This window comes from Lipophrys pholis, assembly GCF_963383615.2.
Source record: "Lipophrys pholis genome assembly, chromosome: 5".
Classification (NCBI taxonomy): Eukaryota; Metazoa; Chordata; class Actinopteri; order Blenniiformes; family Blenniidae; genus Lipophrys; species Lipophrys pholis.
The window spans coordinates 33200513-33222334 of NC_137628.1; the positions used below are offsets into that span (position 1 = coordinate 33200513).

General features: G+C 45.9%; 2 protein-coding genes across 2 annotated transcripts in view; one reads left to right on the forward strand and one right to left on the reverse strand.

Annotated features, from left to right (window-relative positions):
* Positions 1-17320, forward strand: part of gtpbp2b (GTP binding protein 2b) — a 43405-nt gene extending 26085 nt beyond the window's left edge. The window contains exons 7-12 of the mRNA XM_080464629.1: positions 3566-3785; positions 3994-4129; positions 5592-5650; positions 13778-13949; positions 14039-14203; positions 14386-17320. Of these exons, the coding sequence (XP_080320755.1) occupies positions 3566-3785; positions 3994-4129; positions 5592-5650; positions 13778-13949; positions 14039-14203; positions 14386-14574 (941 nt within the window). The 3' untranslated portion in view covers positions 14575-17320. The remainder of the gene's footprint in view (positions 1-3565; positions 3786-3993; positions 4130-5591; positions 5651-13777; positions 13950-14038; positions 14204-14385) is intronic.
* A 1250-nt stretch (positions 17321-18570) lies between these two features.
* LOC308110343 (apoptosis-stimulating of p53 protein 2-like) overlaps positions 18571-21822 on the reverse strand; it is a 29948-nt gene continuing 26696 nt past the window's right edge. Inside the window, exon 17 of the mRNA XM_080464583.1 lies at positions 18571-19769. Coding sequence (XP_080320709.1) covers positions 19728-19769 — 42 coding nt within the window. The 3' untranslated portion in view covers positions 18571-19727. The remainder of the gene's footprint in view (positions 19770-21822) is intronic.

A 21822-nucleotide genomic window follows, 5' to 3' on the forward strand; every position in this document is an offset into this window, starting at 1 on the left:
TCTAGACAGTAAGATGATTTCTTAGATTAACCAGCCTGAGCAGCTCTATCTAGACAGTAAGATGATTTTCTAGATTAACCAGCCTGAGCAGCTCTGTCTAGACAGTAACATGATTTCTTAGATTAAACCAGCCTGAGCAGCTCTATCTAGACAGTAACATGATTTTCTAGACTAACCAGCCAGAGCAGCTCTATCTAGACAGTAACGTGATTTTCTAGATTAACCAGCCTGAGCAGCTCTATCTAGACAGTAAGATGATTTCTTAGATTAACCAGCCTGAGCAGCTCTATCTAGACAGTAAGATGATTTTCTAGATTAACCAGCCTGAGCAGCTCTATCTAGACAGTAACATGATTTCTTAGATTAAACCAGCCTGAGCAGCTCTATCTAGACAGTAAGATGATTTCTTAGATTAACCAGCCTGAGCAGCTCTATCTAGACAGGAACGTGAAGCAGGAACATGAATTAACAAAGAGGCAACAACAAAAGAGGAACATGATTTTTAAAGTTTGAGCAAATGATGACAGAGAACAAGCAACTTCAGAAGCTCCTTTCGTGAGGAGTGGAAGTGTGTGTGTGTGTGTGTGTGTGTGTGTGTGTGTGTGTGTGTGTGTGTGTGTGGTTTGTCCACTGGGTGTGACCGGAACTGCTGTGGGGGGACCCGTAGCGACACCCCGGGGTCCGAGGCCATCGGGCCCGGACACCGCCACCCCGGCAGACGGAAGCCCCCCAGGCCCGGGGAGACCCCAGCGAACCACCCCAGAGAGCCACGCCCCCGCCCAAAAAGCACCCGACGGAGAATGCAGAGAGGAATCCCCCCCAGGCAAGAGGGGCCCACAAGAGAAGGATAAAGGGCACAGGGCCCCAGGCCCCGACCCAAGCCGCCAAGCCGAGAAAAGGCCGGAGCAGGGCCCCCGGGCCGAGTGGATTTATTGGTCGAATTCATACTTTACCAAGCTTATAGATTTACATTAAACTTCAAGCAGGTAAAAAGTTGTCAAAATCCTTAATGTCAAACCCTGGAAACATTAAATAATGAATATATTGTAGTGAACAGGCATTCCAGGCAGGGGGTGACCACATTCTGTATGTTTATCTAGTTTGTTGCCACCATGAGGAAGAAAACTCTAAGATGAAGTACCTGCAACACAAAATGTAGCATTTAAAAAAAAATTATTTCTATGATCATGATTTTAAAATAACATGAAAATAACGTGACACTGTTTTTGTTTAACAAAATATATTTCACTGGGTGCAGGACGAGTGCAACCCATGGCTCACTAGTCGTGTGTGTGTGTGTGTGTGTGTGTGTGTGTGTGTGTGTGTGTGTGTGTGTGTGTGTGTGTGTGTGTGTGTGTGTGTGTGTGTGTGTGTGTGTGTGTGTGTGTGTGTGTGTGTGTGTGTGTGTGTGTGTGTGTCCGAGTGGTTAATAACCAGTTTATGAGGACAATCAGTAGAGCAAGGGGGTGACGGCGGGGTCCTGGAACAGCTGACCGTTGACGTAGAGCCCTTCCACTGTAATGGCGTCTCTGGATCCTTCAGCGATGAGCTTCTTCCTACAGCGGCGCTCCAGGTTCTCCTCTGGAAACTGGTCGTTGATGCTGAAGTCCGTCTGTGGCAGGGAGGTGGTTCGGCCTCACCTCTCTGGCATAACGGAGGAGCCGCCAGACACTCGGGGGGGGGGGGCAGAGGGGAGACACACAGAGCCTGAAAGCGGCAGTGGGGTTATGTGTGAGTTTCCGTTTTGTTTGTGATTTAATTTAATAAAAGGAACTCTGGTTATGGGAACTCTTGACTGTGCGTCTCTGTGGGCTTCATGCACTGCAATGAGGTTCTTGTCCTTCCAGGGGTAGGACCGTAACAATTCCAATGATAAAAGATTGTGTTGTGCTCTTTTAGGGATGACCTCGCATTAGAATGCAGGAAGGGGACGGTGTTGTGTGACGTATGGGTGGTGTTAGGTGACGTGGTTGGCATAAATGAGGAAGGGATGGGGAACACCGGGTGTTGCACGGACTTTCACAACAACAACAATAATAATAATAATTCTATGCGATCCAATAGGGTTCTCCCCCTTTCTGGGCTCATATAAATAACTTAAACACAAGGGCTTTAAAATAGCTGTTTGGATTCAATTCAGTGAAACTTTATATAATGGCAGTAACAACACGGTCATTTCTAGACACTTTAAAGAGAAAACCCAACAATTCCTCATGAGCAAGCAAAAGCGACAGTGGAAAGGAAAACCCCCTATTTAATAGGAAGAAACGTTTGCAGAACCAGACTCTTCTGTTTGGTGTTAGGAGCAGTGGTGTAGTCTACGTGATACGCAGGTCTACGCTGTATACCCACTGAAAAATGTGCAAAGATGCGAATCAGTATGGTTTTGTGACTGAACTTTCACTCTCCCGTTCATAAATTCGCCTTTTCTGTGTTGCGAAGCGGCACTGTTGGACCTTAGGGGCTTCACGCTTGACGTCACCCGACGTTGGTGCTTTCAGTGGGCCGGTGTGGGCCGATACGCAGTACCGGCACTTTTAAATTCTACCCCTCAGCGTACCGGGACTTTTTTCTAACATTTCCTAATGTCCGGACTATAAGCCGTTACTTTTTTTTTTTTACACACTTTGAACCTGGCGGCTCAAACAAGGAGGCTAATTTATTGATTTTTACTGGTAAACAAGATCCATGCCGACAGTACATGGTGAGTTTTCAAGTAGATTCACTGAAGCATTGCTTCACACTAGAATCACACCAAATTGAAATATTGCTGTCAAGGCAGATTTTTTAAAACTCCCCAAAAAATCTAATTGTTTTCAGTAAACTGCAGCACATTCTTGTTCTACATGACCCCAGGTTCATCTGTGTCCATTTTCAAATGGATTCACTGCAGCTTTTTCACAATTACACACTTAAATTACAGCCAATGCATGTACTGCAGCCCTGTTACTGCTGAGGCTTTGGGACACTCCAGCTGCAGCTGACTAATTCAGGACGCCTGCTGACTGAAGACGACTCAGCAGCTTTAACCCATGAAAGGGAAACTTATTGTCTTGCCTGGTCACTGGTTGTTCACTGGTTAATTAAAGTCCAGCTGGTAAAGACTGTTATACATCTTGTATTGCTTACAATACATTTACATTTAGATAATACATAACCAGTCTTTCATGATCTCAATTATGCGTGGACGCATACTTTACTCATTAATGAGCGTGGTGCTTGTTGTTTGGGGCTTTATAGAGCAGCTGCTGCTCTGGGAGGGGTGCTGCGGGACAGATGTTGCTCCAGGATGGGGGTGTACGAGGCTGGGATTGGAGAAACCAGAGTATGCCCACTAGAATAAAGTAGACTATGCCACTGGTTAGGAGTCAGGAGGAGGACAGGATTGGACAGACGGACAAGACAGAGCTCCAGTCCCTTGCAGACGACCAGTTACTCTTAAATACTGTGTAAGTTTGTGATTGGTGGGCTTGGTGTTCTTGTTTATGTGGCTCAGCTGGGATAGCGGGGATGAAGACACATTGTTGAAGTCCACTTCTCTCTTTGTCTCGCTTCTGTTCTCCAGCCGGGACAACCCGGGAGCACCTGGGCCTGGCCATGGCGCTGAAAGTTCCCATCTTTATCGTTGTCAGTAAAGTGGACTTGTGCTCACACGGCACGGTGGAGCGGACGGTCCGACAGCTGGAGCGAGTCCTGAAGCAGCCGGGCTGCAACAAGGTTCCTCTGGTGGTCTCCGGCGCCGACGACGCCGTGACGGCCGCGCAGCAGTTCACCCAGTCTGCATGGTGGGCATCCTCATGGTGGGGTGGGGTGGGGGTGTGGTGGGGTGGGGTGGGGGGGTCCTGATGAAAATTAAATAACTCGGACTATCAATACGTTGAATAAAATACTGTGTGTGTGTGTGTGTGTGTGTGTGTGTGTGTGTGTGTGTGTGTGTGTGTGTGTGTGTGTGTGTGTGTGTGTGTGTGTGTGTGTGTGTGTGTGTGTGTGTAGCATCACTCCCATCTTCACCCTGTCCAGTGTGTCTGGGGAGAGTCTGGAGCTGCTGAAGGTTTTCTTGAACGTCCTCCCTCCTCTGGGGAACAGTAAGGAGCAGGAGGAGCTGATGCAGCAGCTCACAGAGTTCCAGGTAAGTTTCCTCACACGCTCAACTCTCCTGCCAAGTTTGAAACAGCTGCACATCCTCCAGTGTGCTGCTCTACTGGAGGGTGAGGTGGATAAAAAGAGGCGGGACCTGATCTACTAGCTGGAGGATCGAGAATAACTCGTTGAGTTTGTAAAATAAAATAAAAGAAGTTTTAAATGTCCCATGTTTGGTGCTCCTTTGTGTAACGGGTATTCTTCGCTGGGCTGGTCTTTAACCCCGCCACTGCCTCGCCTCTGCCTTGTGTTCTGAACGTGATTCTGTGGACCGGAGAGAAGACCCAGCCGACCCAATGTCGCTGATTGATTTTTAATTGATAGAGCTGTTCAGAAATAAAGTAAAATAAATCTCTTATAACATGCAGCAGACACACAGCAGGTTGAAGGTCCTGCAGACTTCTTCAAGTTTCAAAATAAAATACAACGCAACAGTTACTGAAACACACGCTAAATATGTTCAATTAAACAATTGATGCAAAACACATTAAATGTAATGTGTTCAAACTTTATTAAATTAACAATAAGTAAGAAATCGCTCCATGTTTTGCCCGTCTCCACTTAAAGGGACAGTACACAGGTATGGTAATATATCAACAAAAAATGTATAAACTAATTAAGAAAGAAACAACAAGTAGCAACAATATTTATAGATCAACAATGTCTGGATTTGGTGGAATTTCATACAGAAATACAAATATAAACTAATTACTTTATTACCTGGTTACTTCTGCAAAGTCCAAACGGGCAATCCTGTGGCTTTTTGAAGAAGACTTGTCCTTTGAAGACATTGTTTGTTTGTGAAGCTCTTCCCTGGCAGAGGATGTCTGATGGTCGATGGGCTGCAGTCACAACCAGTAATAGCCTTTATTTGGGTGGAGGATCGTCCAGTGACTTGACAGACAGCCAATCAGATCCTCTGGCTCTGCGCCGCTGAGACTTGTTTCCATCCACCACTTGACTTTTTTGTTCTATAACCTTCAGGATCTTTTAAGACATTCAAAATGACTGTGTAGCCTCAGTTAACCTCCAGCCTCAGTATCCAGGCCACTTTGTGAGAGAGGCCTGGATTATGCAGCTCAAACATCCCGCCTCGCTCAAACACACTGAATGTATGATCACTTGATGGAACAGGACATGGAATCCATATTTCTGTGCAGATTTAGGTTTTTTAAGGCTTTTGATCAGCTGATGAACAGCCTGTTTCACTTATACTGTTGTTTTCAATACATTGCCCGCTCAAACTTTTCCTTCTTTTTGTATTTTGAAGATTTTAGAACCTTTTTTAGAACCAACTTACAAAATGCAAATTCTTGCATTTTTGTGACTGGTCTCAAGATTTAATAAATTGTGTACCCCCTTGCTTTCTAGCAATACAAGTACCACAGAATAGATGTATATCACAACAACTACTAGAGTACAGTAATCCTCCATTGTGTGTCTGCTGCCAGGTGGACGAGATCTACTCAGTTCCTGATGTTGGCACTGTGGTGGGTGGAACTCTGTACAGGTGAGAGAAATGGACTGTTTGTGTTGCTGCTCTTCTTGTTTCTGTTCTTGTTGATGTTGTTGTTCTTGTTTCTGTTGTTGCTGCTCTTGTGATTTTTTTTTTCTTTTTGTGCAACAAATTAGTAAGGAAAGACGTTTTTACCTTGCTCTCATGTCTCAACTGCGTCTGTCGCTTTCCTCAGAGCGTCATCTGACATGTGGTGAAGTGTCAGTTTGCCAGGTGACTAATCTGTCAGTCGGCCACGCTCCCTGCCTTCCGGTGGTTTGGAGGATGGAGTCCCAGGTGTGTGAGAGGCTGTCGGCCCCCTGGTCCCGGTTCATGGAGGGGGTCACCCGCTTCCTGATCTCTAGGGCTTCTTTAATCCACCATTTGTGTTTGTTGGCCTCCGCTGTTGTGATCCTCCTCTTCTCCCAGTCCATGATATGGTTGTTTCTTTTGCAGTTTGCAACCACAAGGATCATAACATCGGAGGCCAACAAACACAAATGGTGGATTAAAGAAGCCCTAGAGATCAGGAAGTGGGACGAGGGGGCCAACAGCCTCTCATACACCTGGGACTCCACCCTCCAAACCACCGGAAGGCAGGGGGCGTGGCCGGCCTGACAGATTCTGACAGATCTGTCAGGCCGGTTACCTAATAAAGACCGACGTGTCATCAGAACATCAGATGAAGCAGTGAAGAAAACTGCAGATGCAGTTGGAACAAGCCAGCAAGGTAAAATATCTTAATTTGTTGCACAAAAAGAAAAAAAATATTGTAAAGTTAAAAAGACAATTAACATCATGCAGCTGTTGTTCCTGTTTTTGTTGTTGTTGATTCTGCTGAGGTCGACAACACAAATCAGGATTTTCTCTTATTGATGTAACCTCAGGGTTAACCCCAGGTTTTCCGTACTGTCACCGTGGTTCAATTTCATGTGGTAAATTAGCTTTATTTGTTATTTCTTTGCCCTTGTCCTGTTCGGCAGCTTGGGCCAACAATATGATGTGATCTAGAACCTTTGGAGTCAGAACAGTTTTTGGTCTTGCAACAGGGAGAGACCTGGAGTCTCCTCCTGTTGCCTTCTCCGTCAGAAGTTGGTATGGCTGCTGTACACGACCGGGGGGGAACGCTCAAAGAGAGAGAGAAGAGAAGAGAGATTGGGGGGGAGGGATAACATACAATACCCTTGTTCGTGCTACATATATTATTTACAGTTATCACACTGATCCAAATACTTTCCAACTGTTATTAGATTAACCAGCCTGAGCAGCTCTATCTAGACAGGAACATGATTTTCAAGATTAAACCAGCCTGAGCAGCTCTATCTAGACAGTAAGATGATTTCTTAGATTAACCAGCCTGAGCAGCTCTATCTAGACAGTAACGTGATTTCTTAGATTAACCAGCCTGAGCAGCTCTATCTAGACAGTAACATGATTTTCTAGATGGGTGTGGCCGTAACTGTTGTGGGGGGGGCCTGTAGCGACACTCCGGGGCCCAAGGCCATCGGGCACGGACACCGTCACCCCGGTGGACGGCAGCCCCCCCAGACCCAGTGAACCACCCCAGAGAGCCCTGCCCCCGCCCAGAAAGCTCCAGATGCAGAATGCAGAGAGGGCTCCCCCCCCAGGCCAGAAGAGCCCACAAGAGAAGGATAAAGGGCACAGGGCCCCAGGCCTCGACCCAAGCCGCCAAGCCGAGACCGGCCGGAGCAGGGCCCCCGGGCCGAGCGGGCCGAGAGTCCCCCCCATCCCGGCGGCAAAGCCCGCCGCACCCCGGGAGCTGGCCCACCCATTGCCCCCCCCAACCCGGCAGGGCAGAGATGGCCCCAGCCGCAGCAACCCGGAATCCATCCCCCACTATTCCGACAGCGAATAGGGAAGGAGCACCGCACTCCAGCCCCCCAACGAGTGCCACGCTTGAGGGAGCACGCTCCCCGCATTCCAGCCGCACTCACCCTGGACCGGGGTGAGATCCCAGCGGAAGGTGCTGGGGGCAGCCACATCTCCGCCCCCCCACCCACCCACCCACCCTGTAGAGTGTTGGATGCATGTAGGGGTGTGTCTTTGACCTGGCCAAGAGGTCCACAGCACGTATCACATCCTCAGATTTAAAAGATATATAACTGATTCAACCCAATTAACAGTATACAGTAGTTCAAATGAGGAAGTGCAGATTACTATAGAAAAAAGATGAAATGCATTAATAGATTAGAATAAAGTGCAATAGAATATGAAGGTGCATTCATTTACTGTAAGAACTTTAAAAACAAGAACATTGATTAGTCCAACCATATTGGTCCATAAAGGTGAAAAGGATCTGAAGGGACATAGAGGGTGCCACAAAAATGACGGCGGTACTACAAAGAGCCTGTCGTGTCTTAAGTTGGGCTGCAAAACCTTCAGGTCAGTCCATGGTAAAAAGAAGAACTCATGCAGAGTCAAAAATGATCAAAGTCAAAGATCTCCAAGGCAGACAAGGTGTTTATTGCAGGTCTGTTTACAATCCTGTCATGTCCTGTGTATTTAACGAGTGGTCTGGTTATGATCTGTTTACATTCCATTGACCCACATACTGCTGACCTGACATTGTGCCTCTGTTGAACCTTTGACCTGGGAGGATGCATCAGCATGTCGTGGATATGTTGTTGTTGGTGGTGGTGCTGTTTGGAATGAAGCGTTAGAACAAGGTTTTTCTGTCAGGAGAAGTTTATTGGGGTCCCAAGGCCCAGGATCCTGCAGAGAGCATTCAGCTGTCTGCAGGATATTGTGAGCGCCTCACAAGTTGCGCCTGTGAGTCCTCCACCTTCATGGTCCTTTCATGCGAGTCCCGCGCGAAGATCGTGTGATAGACCTCAATGAATGCAGCTCCTCGTTTCTGCGGTGTTAAAGCATCAGCTTTAGCAGAATGTGGCTGGGTCTTTGACTCGAAACCTGAAAAAGGTTCTTCTTGTCCAGACGTGGTCTGTTTACCTGAAGTGTCTGTATTCTCTGGTTGGTAGTAGGTATTGGCAGTAGGTCCTCCCAGGGACCGTCGTTTTGCCATTCAGCGCGCCTTGCACATGTCCTCATGCCTCTGTTGTTCTCTGCTTTGGCTTGGATCAGACTGTTATCTGCTGGATTCAGGATTTGTTTGAGGAGGCGGGAGAATTCTTCACCTGTAGGTCTCCAGACCCTGAACAGGCCTTTGAGGGTGTCAGCAAACTTTTCTCCTCCCTGACTGACGGGAGGAAGCCAGGTCTCGGCGGCCTCAAGCAATTGAGAGTCCATGTGGTGGAGGACGAGAACGGGGTTCCCGTCGGCACTTCGAGACTCGATCATGGGCAGGGAGTGGACCTCGTCAGGTTCAATGAGAAGGAGGAAGAGGAGGAGGAGGCGGCGCCGTTGTTAGGGCTTCTCAGGAGACCGGTCAGAGTGTTGTAGATTCCTCTGGCCCATGTGTGATGTGGTGACTGAGCAACAGCCAGGTGCTGATCATCTTAATTTTTTCTTTCACCTGTAGAGACAACGGGCTGAGTCCACAGAACCGGCGCTGCAGCAACGTCGGGGGGGCGAGCGCAGTGCCGGGGAGGGGCCCAGTCATCCATGTCTTTCCGCAAGCCTCCAGAGATAGCAGCCTCGATACAGAGGAGGAGTAGGGAGTAGGCTTTTACCCATAGTCAGATTTTTAGTTCAGTCAGTGCCATATTTTTCTTTTTTCGTCAAGTCTGCCACTATCGGAGAGGTCCAGTCCACTTCATTACCTATTACTGGCAGCTTCGCCCAGTTTTGTCAGTCTTCAATACGTACAACGACGAATTGGAATCTGATAGCTTCGCCCGGTTATATCAGTCATCAATGCATTAGGAATCTTTCGAAAAGACTTCGAAACTATATCTCTATAGAATTTTCTTTTCATTTCTCAAAGGCTGATGCTACATCTCTACAGTATTGCTGAAGGACTCTACGACACACCTGACCTTTAAATTCCTAGTCAGGTTTGGCACTTTTAGTCAATGAAAAACTTTGTTATATTATTCCAAATAAGAATGACAGCCTTACCCGATTAACTTTGGTGATAACCAAGTCTGACAAACCTGGTTAAATTAGTGGAGGACATCAAAGGGTCCTTTCGCGCAGGATGTGGAACTGACAACCGATGGTCCAGTCCCGGAGTCTCGTTCCATCAGCCTCACGGGTACGAGGAGATTTCGTCTACACAGAAATCAGTGGCCTTTCTCTGTCCGGTCCCGGTTCGGCGGTCAAATTCACATCCCACTTCTGACACCAAATTGTCGTGGATATGTTGTTGTCGGTGCTGTTTGGAATAAAGTGTTAGAAGAAGGTTTTTCTGTCCGGAGAAATTTATTGGGGTTCCAAGGCCCAGGATCCTGCAGAGAGCATTCAGCTGTCTGCAGGACAGAGTGAGCATCTTCACCAGGGGGGAGGAGGAGGGGTTTGAAGCTGTGGAGTTTTAGCAATAGCAGAGCGTTGACCTTGGTTCTCAGGCAGAGAACGCCTTACTGGAGAAGGGAGTGAACCAAGAGTTGCTGGCTTAAAGCCAGGAAGGTAGGAAGCCTCTGATGATCAAATATAATGAGTATAAGGCCAAGATATCATTTTACCACGACAGTACCTTCTACAAGCAACATCATACAAATTGGGCCTACAAATAAACTCCCTCTCTCACACAGACACAAAATGACATAAAGTGGAATACATATACAATGCATGATACAGCTCCATATGGAATTACAGAAGTTAGACACCAGTTGGCAAGGGATGGATTTACAGCATTAACAGGAATAGTTTCACCTCCACATGCAGCACACACAAATGTACGGAAGAGTATTAGAGCCACTGAAGGAAAAACTAAATTCTGAGGCTAAAATAAAAACTTAAAACCTTCGTGTGCTTCAGAAGAAGTCCAAAATCCAAGTCAAGATTTTTTTTTTCACGGAGAGACGTCTGTCCATCCATCATTTGCCCATGGATGTGAAATCACATTAAATCACTTAATTCTGACTATATACTGTAGTGTTGCTTACTGCTTATGGACGTGTGACTTTGCACAGGATTTCCTTGATTAATAATAATAACATGAGCACCCCGGGATCCGTGTCTTTGTCCTTCATACTCGACGAACTTCCTCTACAGAACCAGGCAGCAGGCTGCTCTGTCTCTTCTGGTCCTGATTCTGATGATAACTGACCGTGTTTATGAGCTCCATTCTGTCCTGAAGCATCTTTTCATCACTTCATTAAACCGCCTGATGCATTTTGAGGAAGCAGTCACACGTGTTTCTCCGTGAAAAATAAAACATCTCGACTGTGATTTTTGACTTTTTCTGAAGTGCATGAAGGTTTTTTTTTTTTTTTTAGCCTCCGAATTTTTTTTTTCTTCAGTGGCCCTAATACTCTTCTGTACAAATGTGCAGGGACTGCAAAACTGCAAAACTGCAAAACCGCTACAGCGAAGACAAATACTGCAAACCATATAAATACTATCAAACCAAGTGTTGTAGTTTGATCAAGTGAAGGCTGCAGTGACTTTAACGCTGCAGTGAATACCCGTCATGTTAAGTATTTTTGTAGATTCTGTCTTTGCTTTTGCAGCAGTTTGTAATTTGCAGACGGTCCCTGCACTCTGTCACACAGCCGGCTGCTCATAGAGAACAAAGTTGTTTCTGTTGCTCTAAAGACGGATAGTTTGGACAAAAATGAGCTTGTAGCATGTTGCCTCCCTCACACAGATGGGAAAGAGGCGTCATCTGTGTGTTGATGACGTTTTGTTAAAGTTTTAATGATGCCGGAGCTTTAGGGAGCTGCTCTCAGCAGGTTAACTGTGTCTGGGTCGAATCCACCAATTAACTCCAACTTCTTCACAGACCTGCTCTGACCTGAAGTGTCTCTGTACCGGAGCCTTTTTTACTTGCCATTGTATGGTCTGTTCTCCTGACCTGCCAAATCTAGTGTAACTCCGGCTGAGGGGTGTGGTTGATTTTGTCGGAGCGGGACAGCACAGAGGATTATGGACGTTACTTCCCGGGACTTTATTCCTATGTTTAGTGTAGTTATACCTAATAGTTCTGTCTTTCTGTTAACTTATCATCCTCTGTCATCATTCCTTTATTGTTCTCCCATCGTTATCACCTTGTTCAGGCAGGTTTTTGTGATAAACTGTGTGACAACAAGAGTGAGAGGGATGGTGCTGTCGATCATGGTGCTGTAGGGTGAGTGGTGCATTTGAGTACAATTAAAGAAAATCCAAATTCTGAGTTTCACACATGAATTATTTATAGCTAGGGAAGCCGCACTCAGATGGTTTCAGTTACTGAACCAAAGAGAAGCAGTCTAACAGGTAAAGAGCCTCTTGCGGCTTGTGAGCCGTGGCTTGGCCACCCTGGTATAGCCCATTTAGCATTTATTAGTATAGCCTAGTAGGTAGTGTGTGGCACCGTGGTGCTACTTAAGGGAGTGTCGACCCTGCCTATGTGAGAACCGGGCTGAGCTGGCTCAATCAGTGAGTACTCGGTGAGGGCCCCCCCACTCGTTGATACGAGTGCCACTGCCTTGTGGATTGTTGTTGGTTTGGGAAAGGCTAAGGGAGTAAACCCAGACAGAAAATCTAGAGTGAAGCCCCTAAAACGGTTGGTCAAACAGTGTGGCACCTTCTGGAACCAACTGCATCGGCTCGTCCTTTTGGTTGAATCCTGCCATCGAGGCCTCGAGGGGGATTCTGACGGTAAATTGGTTTAGCCCTCAAACAAACACCCAAACATTTTGAAAAAGTAGACCTTAAATGGTGCATAATGCATTGTGGACTACATAATACTACTCTGTGATGATATTGAACGAAAACTCAACAAATATAAAGATGTATACAATATATATACTGTACATGTATATAATATATATACAAAGCTGTATACAAAATAAATAGAAAATGAAATGTTACTTCAGAAGCCACATACAGTCCAGTTGCTGGACTGGTAAAATAAAGCTATAATAATCTTTAAATTTACACTTGAAAGTGTTTCTTTGTTGTGGCCACAGTGTACCGGATGAAACTGTCCATAATTTTGCAAACTCAAACAATTACTACGGGAAATGACAACAACCTCAACATAAAGTCAATTTTAATGAAACATTCTGTTATAATATACAGTGAAATGTAAAAGAAAATAAAAATCTTATGAATCCTATATAACAACTTGCTTGGAGCTTTTTGCGGCTGGTTTTGGTCCACGGGCCTCATGTTTGACTGAAGTAAACTTCACAGCAGCGCCTCCTACTGGAGGCTGTCCCTCGATAAGGTGAGTTAACAGTTAAAACCTCCCCGTGCTCGACTATTTGTCCGCTCTTACCAGGTCCCTAGTCCGAGGTTCTACTGTACACATATTTTAGAGGCTTTGAGCAAGGTGTGCGCTATTGTTTCGTCCATTTTTTTTCGAAGATTGACCGTCCAAATGATGGCCGGAGGCTCGCTGCCTTAAACTGCACTGAAATGGAGCTGCTGCAACTTCAACTGGCTTCAGCAGCAAAAATACTGCCAGTGTTCAGTCTGTTCCACTGGGCGCACCCACGCCCTATCGGAGGACGAGCTCACGATTACTGGGCCCAGTGCACGATTCTGCTGGGAAGGTGGAGACTCGCAGCAGTGGTGTATTTGCATCAATTAAGCAACATGTATATGTATAAATGTAGAGGAAACACTGAGTTCTGTTAGTGACCTCAGCTGTCACTCATCTCCTGATCAACAAATCCAAACGGGGCTTGAGCACATCTTGAGTCCAGAAAGAATATTTCTCCCTGTGTCGGCTTCAAAACCTAAAAGAAATGCAGTTATAGACATTTGAACCCAACATTGTGTGAAAGGACAGTTCAACCTGAAAAGACCCACAGACACAGAGATGCATGAGTAGAGCGTTACTGGACATAAGAGTTATTTGCTGTTCAGACAGTGAATTGAAGGTGGTGTCTCCATGGACACGATTAGCCCCCCCCCCACCAAAAAAAAAACATAGGTACGCCCGGGATACTCAAAATGAGTAAACTAGCGTGATGCGTGCTTTCCCCAGCAGGCCAGATGCTATGTGAAGCTCATGCAGCTGGAATCGTGTTTCACAGTTTGAGAGGTAACGATCAGATGGTCTGTGCTTCTCAGCGGAGTGTGCCGGGAGGGCGAGCGACTGGTGGTGGGTCCCACGGATGAGGGCCGCTTCATGCGTCTGAAGGTGGGCAGCATCCAGAGGAACCGCTCGGCCTGCAGGGTGCTGAGAGCCGGACAGGCCGCCACGCTGGCGCTGGGAAACTTCGACCGCTCACTGCTGCGCAAGGTCAGATGTCGCTGACACAGGAGGAACGCAGTCCAGGTGTTAGAAAAGTGTTTTCACTATAATGAGTGTGACGTGACCTGCTGGTGCAGGGCATGGTGATGGTCAGTCCCAAGATGAACCCCACCATCTGCTGTCAGTTTGAGGCCGCGATCGTTCTGCTCTTCCACGCCAAAACCTTCCGACGAGGATCACAGGTCACGGTGCATGTGGGCAACGTGAGGCAGACGGCCACTGTGGAGTCTCTTCTGGGAAAGGTTTGCTCACGCAACACGGACTGGTCTGGTGGTCCAACAGTCACTAACCCCTGTGTGTGTGTGTGTGTGTGTGTGTGTGTGTGTGTGTGTGTGTGTGTGTGTGTGTGTGTGTGTGTGTGTGTGTGTGTGTGTGTGTGTGTGTGTGTCTGTGTGTCTGTGTGTGTGTGTGTGTGTGTGTGTAGGACGAGCTGCGGACTGGTGAGCGGGCTGTGGTTCGATTCCGGTTCATGAAGCATCCTGAGTACCTGCGTCTGGGTGCGAAGCTGCTCTTCAGGGAGGGGGTCACCAAAGGCATTGGCCACGTCATGCGCCTGCTTCCTCCCTCCCAGAATCACGATCAGAACCAGTACCAGAACCTGAACCTGCAGTAGGACTGAAGACTTCCACTCAGAGCTCATCGATGCTCTTCTGATTAGATCTTCTCTCCCTCCACATGGCGACCCACTAATCCTCTCTCGGGTCATTCTGTTTATCCTGGTTTGCTCCCACTGTGATCATCATCTCCATCTCCATCATCATCATCATCATCTTCTTCTTCCCAGCTGATGTTCATGTCTCGAGTTAAAGCTGGATGACCTCAGCAGGCTTAAGCTGGGACAGTTAATCTGATGTCGGGCCACAGATTGATGTAAGACGCCTGTTTGTCTTATCAGAGCAGTTGCCGTGACAGACAGACGGATTACTTTGGAGGATTTGAAGAATCGTTTTGCAGGCGAGCAGAGCTAACAAGGAAAATGGAGATTGCTTCTTTCCATCAGTGATGTGCGGTGTGGAAAGTCATGCAGGTTTTTATTTACTGTATTCTTGCGTAGCATTAGAGGTTGATTCTCTGATCGGTCATGAAGCAGCACACAGAGGCAGCTGCTGTTTGCTTTCAACCCGCCTTTCATTCATCTTTAATCCATTTATTTCATCAAAGAATAGATCACATACAACATTTCCTGTCCTCCAAACTGTGTCTGCTTTGAAGGGATTGGTGATTGAAGATTGTGAAGCGCTCACACACGGTCTGCTGGACTTTTCAGCCTTTCTTTTTTTTCACTTTGACATTAAAAGACATCATCTGGTTTCCAGAACAGATTCTGATCTCCACCCAGATAATTGACAGAATTCCGTCCAACTTCTGTCAACTTTGCACATTCGTCCAGCCAAAATCAACAAACCAAAGGAAGCTCGAAATCAAGATCTAAATTGTTTTCCAGTTTTCACCATCTTTCCAGTGCTGGGAGAAATGAGAGGTTTCTATTGGAAGAACAAAGATTGAACACTTGGTCAGACTGCTGCTTGGAGCCAGAGGACACTAACTGCTTCACGTCCACATCCACAATCCAATCCCGATCCAACGTGCTCCAGTAGACTAATTCAACACCAGATCACACTAAACCCCTGAAGAAACACGAGAACTTTGTGCTTTGAAAAGTGAACTGAGAGCTGTTTGGTCCCACAACGCCTCCAGGAAGTTACACAGTTGTTCTACACGGCTCAACCAGCACCGCTCGCTTCATCCAACCCAGGCTCTGCTCATGCTTTAGGCGGCCGATGCTCACTTCCCTCCATCACCTCAACTAATTCACAGCCAAAAAACCCAGAGCCACACTGTTTATGTGAAAAAGACTAACTAGTTGTGTAGCAGCTTGCTCACACCCAAACAGTGCTCAATAACTATCTGACAAAGCAGGTCAAAAGGGAGTACAATGAACATCCTGCCAAAGAAATGTGTCCACTTGCATCAGACAACAACTTGCTGACTCAGCTGTCCTTCAGCAGATTTCCCTCACGGTGAACAGGCTTGAAGCAGCTCCCTGCACATCATTCTTTCTCCATCAGTTCTGGATGCTTCAACCTGCTTCACTGTTTTACGAAGACGTTGGCCTAATGTCTCACCCCTTCTTCTTCAAACAATACTTCTATCACACATGTTCTATAACAGAGATCCTTCCTATGACAGACGGCCATCTTTTGTTTTGGTCTTCTTCCTGCAGAACTCTCAGCTGCACAATATGATTTGAACAATGCAACATGCCACATGACTTGTGAGGAAGTCAGTCGAGGGTGTTGATGTCCTGTGTATTCTGAGATCGGTATTTCTACAGTGCACCTTTCTGATTGCATTGGGGTTTAATCAGAAGCAAGTCTTTTGGTTTTGAACTTGTCTTCTAGTCTGTGGTCAGAAGCAGAAAGTATCATGTTGGCGAGTGCAATAGCTCAGATATGTTGATATGCAGAGGCTGAATGCGCAGTGCATGGACACGTCTTATTTATTGCAGTCCGATCAGTGTTTTAGGCGACTGAAGGTTACTAAGTCCGTGATGTACTGTGGAGGCACGCTGCATGCCGTCTTGCCACTACACCACGACACACTCCACCCTGCTGCTGCCTGTTTCCATTTGCTTCTGCTTTTCTTTTGTCCTTCTGGTGTTAACACCAGTGATGACAACATTCCACTACGTTCACACGTCCTGCCTCACCAGGCCCCTTATTTAGAATCACAAGCTTCTGATCTTTATGGACTTGTCTCCCCTCCTCAAGCCACCCAAGTTTGTGTTTGATGGGATTAGACTCCTGCAGTTTGAGTCGTTATATACTTTAACATGAAACTACCAACATAATGTGTTTGCTTTGTTTTTTCTTTTTTTGTAGTTTAGTTTTTTTCGAATCATTAAAAAAACAAGTCAAGTTTGGACATGAATTCTTCTCGGCCGCTCATAAAACAAGGAAGCGTTGACAATAAGAGCTCCTCCTGTGGACAACTGATATATCTGTATCTTGGTTTCCTGTTTGTTCGTTCTTCTGCTCAGTTTATTGCTGTGAGGTATCCTGCAGCTCGCCATCGCCTGCACGCTCTTTAACCAACAACAAACCCTGAACTCCTCCCATCTGAAGACAAACTCCTGTTAGTGAGGTTATCTGCAATTTTAAAGTTAATATTGAATGTATTTTAGCAATCCTGTTTAGTATTTTAAAGTGCTTACTGTTAAATGGAGTTATTGACCTTCTGCATGACTGCTGGAGATGATGCAGCAGAGCACAACATGCACATGCTGAGTGTCAACTCATCAGTTTGTTGTCTCACATCCCTCCAGGTGATGATTAAAATAAAACATGTCTGGCAAGGCCTCCGTCTGTCACTGTCATTATGAGAAGAAAGACATTTTTAAAAGTGGGAAGGCTGGGACTCAGGACACAGCAGGTTATCCCCCGGTCTTCAGGTTGGTGGTGCCTTTAGGCTGCGCATTTACACAGAAACCAGCTACGACTCACCAGGATCACGTAAGTTACCAAAGCAATAATCTGGCTTCAACAACTTGAAATCATCTAGAACCAAGATCCAGACTAGGAATGTTCTGGATGTTGTAGAACCAACACCTTTCACTAACTCCTTTAGGAAGCCTCCTAACACCTGTCACTAACTCCTTTAGGAAGCCTCCTAACACCTTTCACTAACTCCTTTAGGAAGCCTCCTAACACCTTTCCTTATCTCCTTTAGGAAGCCTCCTAACACCTTTCACTAACTCCTTTAGGAAGCCTCCTAACACCTTTCACTAACTCCTTTAGGAAGCCTCCTAACACCTTTCCTTATCTCCTTTAGGAAGCCTCCTAACACCTTTCTCTACCTCCTTTAGGAAGCCTCCTAACACCTTTCCTTATCTCCTTTAGGAAGCCTCCTAACACCTTTCACTAACTCCTTTAGGAAGCCTCCTAACACCTTTCACTAACTCCTTTAGGAAGCCTCCTAACACCTTTCACTAACCCTTCCCCCATACCTCATTTACATGGGGGGATATATACACTGTGGGGGATACTATACATCTTACATTGTGATTCATAGCTCAGATCAACACTTATATCTTCTTCTCCTTTCTCTCTGAGCTGGACCGGTGTCTCCCTCTTCTCTCCATGCTCTAGTCTTTCTAGTCTTCTATTATCCAGTTATACTCCAGATTGATAAATCAAATGTGATCTGTTTCTTCTTCTTTCTTGGCATTCTTTGCATTATATACATGGGTCTAACGTTCTTCTCTTCGTCTTGTGCATCCCCTTTATCTGATTTGCCAACTCCATCTCTTTGATGGTCCTATGGGCCGTGGTCACCATGTTGGTGTTTCCAGGTGGCGCTAGATAGCACATTGTGGCACTCTGGGGGTTCAGCTTGACATTTGATGACATTCTTCAGTTTTCATGGGCACACCATATTGGGCGAGTAGTTGAGCGTGTTTAGAGGGTCAAATTTTTAGGTGAATGTACGTGTGAGGAGAAGAAACACTACCAGGACAGCTGGGTCCTGGCCTCCAGACAAGGCCTTTCAGCTTGTTCCCAAATAATAATAATAATTCCTTCAGAGACAATAAAGCTGAAAACACGTCCCTCCTCGTTCCATCAAACAGCACTTAAGGTCCTTGCACTTTCAGTGGTCAGGCCTTAATAATACATTTAATTTGTAAAGTACTTTATACTTAAAAAAAAAAATCCAAAGTACATGTGAAGATTATAAAATAAAAACATAAAACAAACTAACAAAAAGACATACAAGCAGATAAAACTGAGGTTGGTAAAAACCATTCAAAGCCTTTTTTATTCCACGGCTGAGGAGCAGAAGGCTCCATCACCCATGGTGTAGGACTTAGTTCTGGGGAGGTGGAGACAGTTGGAGTTGTTGGAGCACAGCGAGTATGTAGAGGGGTGAGGGGTGAACGGTTCCTTCAAGTTGGTGGGGCGTGTCCATGGATGCACTGGTAAGTGAGGAGGCGGACCTGGAAGTGTCTCTGAGCAGAGATCAGGGAGCTTTTGGCTGTAATGTGTTTCTATGTGGACACTCTCACTAGGATCCTGTTTCGGATGTGATGGAGTTTTTACCGGCTCTTTCCAGGGATCCTGATGAGAAGTGCGTTACAGTCGTCCTGTCAGGAGACGAAGGCTCGGACCAGTGCTTCTGCATCGTCCAGTGTTTCTGAGGTGGAAAAAGCATGTCTGTACACAGGGGTCTGCTTCGGGGGTCACATACTAAATGAGGGTCAAGTGTGACCCCAAGATCTTTTTCACTGTGGTGTGTAGGGGAATGAGCTGCTGGTGATGGAGATGAGCGGGTCTGGTGAAGGGTTCCAATAGGAACAGCTTCAGTTTGGAGCTGTTTAGCTGCAGATTAATCTAAAAACTGCAGGAAATCAAAAGAGTGTGGTGACTACTTTATCCTTTATCCATCCACATAGTTCTGTTTTAACTGCTAATAAATATAACAGCATAAAGTTATCAGTCTAATTTGAACATTAATTATAATGCATGCTGCTAAGCTGAAACATGTTTAGTCTTCCAAAGCAGGAAAGTCGTTGTTTACATGCTGGTTCTATTCTTAGTGCAAAAGTTAAGACCCAGACAGAAGCCAAGCAGCAGTCCACAGAAACGTGTCCTTGTGTTGAGAGGTCAGGAGGAGCTGTTCTTTCGAGGCCGTGGTCCACGGGTTTGTCCCTTTGCTGCTCTGCTTCTGCAGAAAGGTTTTGGTTCCCCCAAAAAACATCAGCCATCTTTTTCAAGCCAAACTCCTCTGGCGTGGCTTGGTCCTCAGATACAGCTGGTAATAAAAAAAAAGAGAGATAGTTTGTAATCAAAACACTGTAAAGATCACATTAATCGCTGGAAATGATTACATAAGACTGTTAAGCAACAGGATTCTCTGAGCCTCTTCTAAGACTGATTAAAGACGCATGAGATTTAAGTGCAATCTAAGACGGGACAGGTTGACTGTTCAGTTCACTGGGAACCTCAACATCATCCTTCATTCGTGAAAGATGTCAAAACCAGATTTCAAGCTGTAATTTTCCATCTCATTCAACGGTAAGCTCTGCCACCGCACAGTGACAGGACAGTGAGAAGCTTCCAGACCCAAATCTGTTGGCTGCTGGGGTCTTTCTCCAGCTTTGCTTTCATGTTCCAAACTCATGGAACTTAAGTGTTGAGTCAACCGACTGAATTCTACCTCCCTCTATCTCTAAAACCCCGTCAAGCTTCGTACCCCTGACAAAACAAGTGCTACTCCAGGTTCTTTATTCCCTCTGTGTGCTTTTAGCTGATAAATCACCACCGTGGGTTCCTGAGCAAAGCACTTAATCCTCAGCTCTCTGTGGATTCTACAAAAAGTCGATTTTACATGTTGTTTCAATCTCGTCCCTCATCATGCATGACTTTTGGAACGACAGAGAACCCCAAGTTTCTACCATGAGCCTGCAAGTACATTGCAGGGAAGCTGTGTGAGTGTGAAACAGCAACTCTGTCACACCAGCACATCATCTCCATCTGGAATCATCTCCATCTGGAATCATCTCCATCTGGATCAGAGAACAACCCGGGCTTTTTGGCCTCCACGTCCCTGAGCGTTGTTTCAGGTAGTCTGGTACGCTGATGGCTTGCGAGTTAACCCTTTGACGCACAGCATAGGTCAGAAATAACCCATGTTCATTTTCAATGTGATTCAATGCTGATTGTTTCTTTGCTGTATCTTTTGAATTCACTTTATTTTATGATTGAATATTCCAAGTATTCCTTTGATAGCTTGTTTTTGATATTATGTCATTGTTTCCATTCATCCTTTAATTTATGAACAAAAACGGTTTTGTATTATTTCCTCAGCACATGGGTGAAAAATGACATATATATCTAAATGTGATTTTCTATTACATTATTCATATTATAACAACAATGTGATACAAATAATCACTTTAGCTGAGGTTTGGGCCCAAATAAAACCACACATATAATATTTGAAACATGTTTATTTGTCATGATTTCACACATATAAATACCTCTGATGACAAAAGAACCTCTAAGTTGGTGCACTGTAGAACTTTGTCAATGCAGTGGTCACTTTGGTGAAACAGCTACTGATCCAGCTGTAGGTCCTGGGCAGCTCCTAAAACTGTTATGGTGTTCCATTTGGCCTCGAACATCCCATGTTGCATCACAGTCCAGCCCTTATCACAGCCATATGATGACTCTCAGTCGTAGCGCCGCTTGAGGGCATTGACGTGGCCACACCACAAACTTTAAAAACATCAAGATGGCGCCGGTGAGTACAGCAGCCCTCGTACCTGATCCAGCACCTTTACAATTTGTTTTCATTGTTATTTAACTTTTTATATCCTGGTCGTATCAAATACGACAGAGACACTGGTGAGTATTGGTCTATCATTGTAGGACTCCATAACTTTTACCTCCAATGCGTCCTGGCCCAGAGAGGTCCTGCAGCGGACTTCCAACAACAACAACAACAATAACAAAAAATGCCGGCAGCGTAACAGGCCCCGAGCGAGATGACTGAGGCAACGAGCACACCAACCACCACTGCTCAGCATCCTGCTCACTGACCTCTAGCCCGTGGACAACGAGCTGGACGAGCTCTGAGCCAGGACACGAGAAACAGTAACATCATCAGAGACATGGCTGACCCCCAGGATCCTGGACCTCGCCATTCTGTCAGCAGAGTTCTTTGCAGTTAATCGCATGGACAGAACAGCTGAATTGAGAAAGTCTAGAGGCGGACGTGTCTGTCTCATGACCAACAACAAGTGGTCCAGATGTTTTGTTTATCTCTCCAAGTCCTGCTCGTCCAACCTGGAACGGTTAACTGT